At 42.7% G+C, this 3,845-nt stretch overlaps 1 protein-coding gene across 1 annotated transcript; it reads right to left on the minus strand.

The window, feature by feature from the left end:
• Positions 1–1,965: 1,965 nt before the first annotated feature.
• LOC119317376 lies at positions 1,966–3,712 on the minus strand. Its single transcript, XM_037591823.1, has 3 exons — positions 3,586–3,712; positions 2,478–2,642; positions 1,966–2,390 (listed from the first exon to the last, which is right to left on the minus strand). The coding sequence occupies exons 2-3, from the start codon at positions 2,581–2,583 to the stop codon at positions 2,248–2,250; spliced, it is 249 nt and encodes an 82-aa protein (XP_037447720.1). The 5' UTR covers positions 2,584–2,642; positions 3,586–3,712; the 3' UTR covers positions 1,966–2,247.
• Between the last annotated feature and the right edge of the window lie 133 nt (positions 3,713–3,845).

Below are 3,845 nucleotides of genomic sequence, written 5' to 3' on the forward strand. Positions count from 1 at the left end.
GTGAATAAGGAAGATTATCAGAAGCTGGTTGGGAGGTTATTGTACTTGTGTCATACCAGGCCTGACATTACGTATGCCGTGGGGGTGGTGAGCAGATACATGCATGAACCAAGGAGAGGGCATCTTGATATTGTTCACAGAATCCTGAGATACTTGAAGGGGACTCCGGGTAAAGGGTTGTGGTTTGCGAAGAGTGGACATCTTGAGGTGGATGGCTATAGTGACTCTGATTGGGCTAGCTATCAAGATGATAGACGATCAACTTCAGGTTACTGTGTGTTTGTGGGAGGAAATTTGGTGTCATGGGGAAGCAAGAAACAGAATGTTGTGTCTAGATCAACAGCAGAAGCTGAATATAGAGCATTATCTCAAGGGTTGTGTGATATGCTCTGGGTGAAGCACCTACTATGCGAGTTGAAACTCTTGAGGAAGGGACCCTTAAGGGTGTGGTGTGACAATCAGTCAGCTATAGCCATTGCTAATAACCCAGTTCAACATGATAGGACGAAGCATGTGGAAATTGATCGCTTCTTCATTAAAGAGAAACTTGATGCTGGGATCATCAGCCTTACTCATGTCAGCTCTGGGCAGCAGTTTGCAGATTGCTTGACAAAGGGACTGGGAACAAAGGACTGTAACTTGGCGTGTGACAAGATGGGGATGATAGATATCTACCATCCATCTTGAGGGGGAGTGTTGAACCGGTATGGGCCCTAGCCCATCAAGATCTGTCTCTTGGGCCCAAGCCCATGAGAGGTGCTGACCTAGAAGAGGAGCCCCTCTTCCCCCTGCCCCGGTGTGAGCCGCCAGGCACGAGAGGAACTACTCGTGAGTCACCAGACACCACCTGCCCTCCTCTCTGTAGGTACCCCCCCTCTCATCTCAATATATATATATATATATATATATATATATATATATATATATATATATATATATATATATATATATATATATATATATAGTACTCTCCAACAAATTACTGAACTGATGGGGTTTGTGCTAGTATGTGAAATCAAGCAAATAACCATGAACAAAAACAAAATGATAATACACCATTTGCAATCTAAACATACTGCCGCCGTAACAAAATAAGTGGTTTAAGTTCAAATTTGAACTAAAACCACGACATTTATTTTGAAACAGAGGGAGTAGTAATTTTGAGTTCTTGGCCATACAGGAACGTATGAGAGAACAGTAGAACACAGAAGCTAACCAGAAAGACTGCCAAAAGAAATTAGAAGAATGAATGGCACAAGAGCATCATGAACTTGTTACCAATCAGAGAAAAAAATTGCTTATGCAATAACCCCAAGGAAATATTTGACTCTCATCCAGGATTACCCTTCAAGCTGAACGAAGAACAATAAAAAAAAGGAAGTTTCATTCCAGGTGTAGTACTTAAAACAAAATAAAGAAGGTAAATGTGGAATTAGCAGAAGGGCAGAACACACAGATAGAGCAAAACATTAATATAACATGTACTTTTTTGCAGTTTTAAGGTATAACCCAACAAAGATCCAAAGTATGTAAACATTCAGCGCTATGCAAAGAATCTAACTAAAATAAGTAATTTCCGGATTTTGTTGTATCATCTTACGGCAACATGATGCCAAACACACTAATTTATGCATGTACGATGCAATATATGCAGTAGAAGCTAGAATTTCCCAGTCTGATAATGGTACAAAGAACAACAAAACCAACTGCCATCGTTGCAGAAGATTCCCAGCATTGCATCCCTCGATAAGCAGATTTCACAGGTAAACCGGTTACAATATTTCTGAATATGGAAATACTTTGCATATGCAGCAGGCTTGTAAATATGATGACATAACTGAAGGGCACGAGAGGCCTAGGCCACACCAGCATACAACCATACAACCTCTCTGGCATCTGATTTCAATCGAAAGAACACAAATACACCACACACAGAAAACACTCATCATGCTATTGAACAACAAATACGAAAGGGTTGTCGCGATAAAGTGCAGGCTCAATCCCAGTGTTTTATTAAAAGTAATCTGGACGTTGTGACATAACTCTCAACAAGTCCACTCTCTATCGCTGCCCATCTAACCTGATCTGCATTCTCAAATAAAAGGTTGCACAGATTTTGCACGAAAAGTCCAGTACACCGTTTTCAGCTTCTGCTGTCTGTGAAAACTGAACCACATCAAACAATTGTTTCGATGAATTCAAGGGAGACAACTGAATATTGAAACAGTCCCCATGATACAGCTCAAATTATCCGTTTCCTGTCATGTCAAGCATCTCATCAAGACCCTTCAATCTCTGTAGTCCTTCACTAATTAAAAACTTAATCTTTTGCTTATCATCACAATTGCGATTTTTTTCAATCTCCGCCCGTACTGTCTGCCTCAACTCATCTGGACAAAGAACAACAAACATAATTAGCAAACTTCAAAGATAACAGCACACAGCAGATAAAAGAGCAAGGTTTAAAAATGACAGACCACGAGCATGTTCAGGGGCTCGGCGAGTCATACGCAGTGCCTGCCTATAAAATTTGAGGACACGCGCACGCAAAATGAAAGCCCGTAAATCCATGAATTGAGCCATCGGAGAACACCTTACTTAATAGAAAGCAGTGATCATGCCATTTGGATCCTCCTGACACACTGAATATTCAACAAGAATGGATAAATAAGCAGTAAGTTATAGTACTTATAATGGTATTTGGGCACTTGCGTGATGTACAATTAGTCATTTGTGTCAGATAAATCCTAAGAAAAGTTTAAAATATTCACCAATAAAAATTAAACAAGTATACTGTATACACAGATATGCTACTGCTTCTACAACAGAAATATTATAAATTGCATCACCAGGCATTACCCATTCTAGAATGGCAATTATGCATCGATAATATATTTTGATGTTCTCAAGAATAACTCCCGAGAGTGCCTATGCTCTTCAGGAATGAAAATCAGCTGATAATGACCAGCCACTCAAACTTGTGCACCATGTCCAACTCGACACGCGGCAAAGAGTAAAAATGCACAGGCTACACTCGGGGAAATAGCATTATGTTATTGACACTCAATAGCCTATCTGGAACAACACATTTCCATCGTACTGTCATGGTCTTATTTTTGCTTGTTCAACAACCATGATCACAGAAATAAGTATGAGTCGGCGACTCGAAAAGCAACTCGTCTGGGTTATTTCAATGGACAACTGATAACTGCTCGTGTCACTCCAAAAGGAACTCCCACCAGCCTCTAGACAATCCAAAGTCCATTCAGGTCACTCAAACGTCTGGCCATCGTAATGCCCAGTGGCAGACGCAGAATTTCCAGAGAAAGTATAAGTTTACAAATGGAAATCAATGTCCATGGAGCAATTAAAGTACGAATTGGTTATACTATTGGGAATCAACAGGAAGGGTTAAAAGGGACAAGTTAAGGGGGGAGGGGGGATTAAGGAGGGCTGCCTCGCTGCCGGCCGCCGCCGCGGCCGGAGTCGCCGTCGATTGCCGGGCTGGAGAGGGGGGCGGCTCTGTCGGTAGCAGCTTACAGAGAGGGGGCGGGAGAAGAATGGAGAGAGGATGGAGGGAAGCACCTCGATGGAGGACGCCGCCTGGTCGCTTGAGAGGGCACCGCTGCTCCCCGGGGCGAAGAACCAGAGAGGAAGCCGGATCGAGCTATGGCGGATCCGGTGACCGGCGTCGGGAGGTCGACGCTCTGCATCCAAGCCGGGCCATGTATTTTCTTTTAGGGGTACCAAGCCGGGCCATGATGAGTAGAGAGATGGGCCGAACCGAACTGCGGTATAGGCCCATAAGACCAGGTTTAGATCATCTGAATTGAAACATTTCTCCA

Source organism: Triticum dicoccoides, chromosome 6A (assembly GCF_002162155.2).
Source record: "Triticum dicoccoides isolate Atlit2015 ecotype Zavitan chromosome 6A, WEW_v2.0, whole genome shotgun sequence".
Classification (NCBI taxonomy): Eukaryota; Viridiplantae; Streptophyta; class Magnoliopsida; order Poales; family Poaceae; genus Triticum; species Triticum dicoccoides.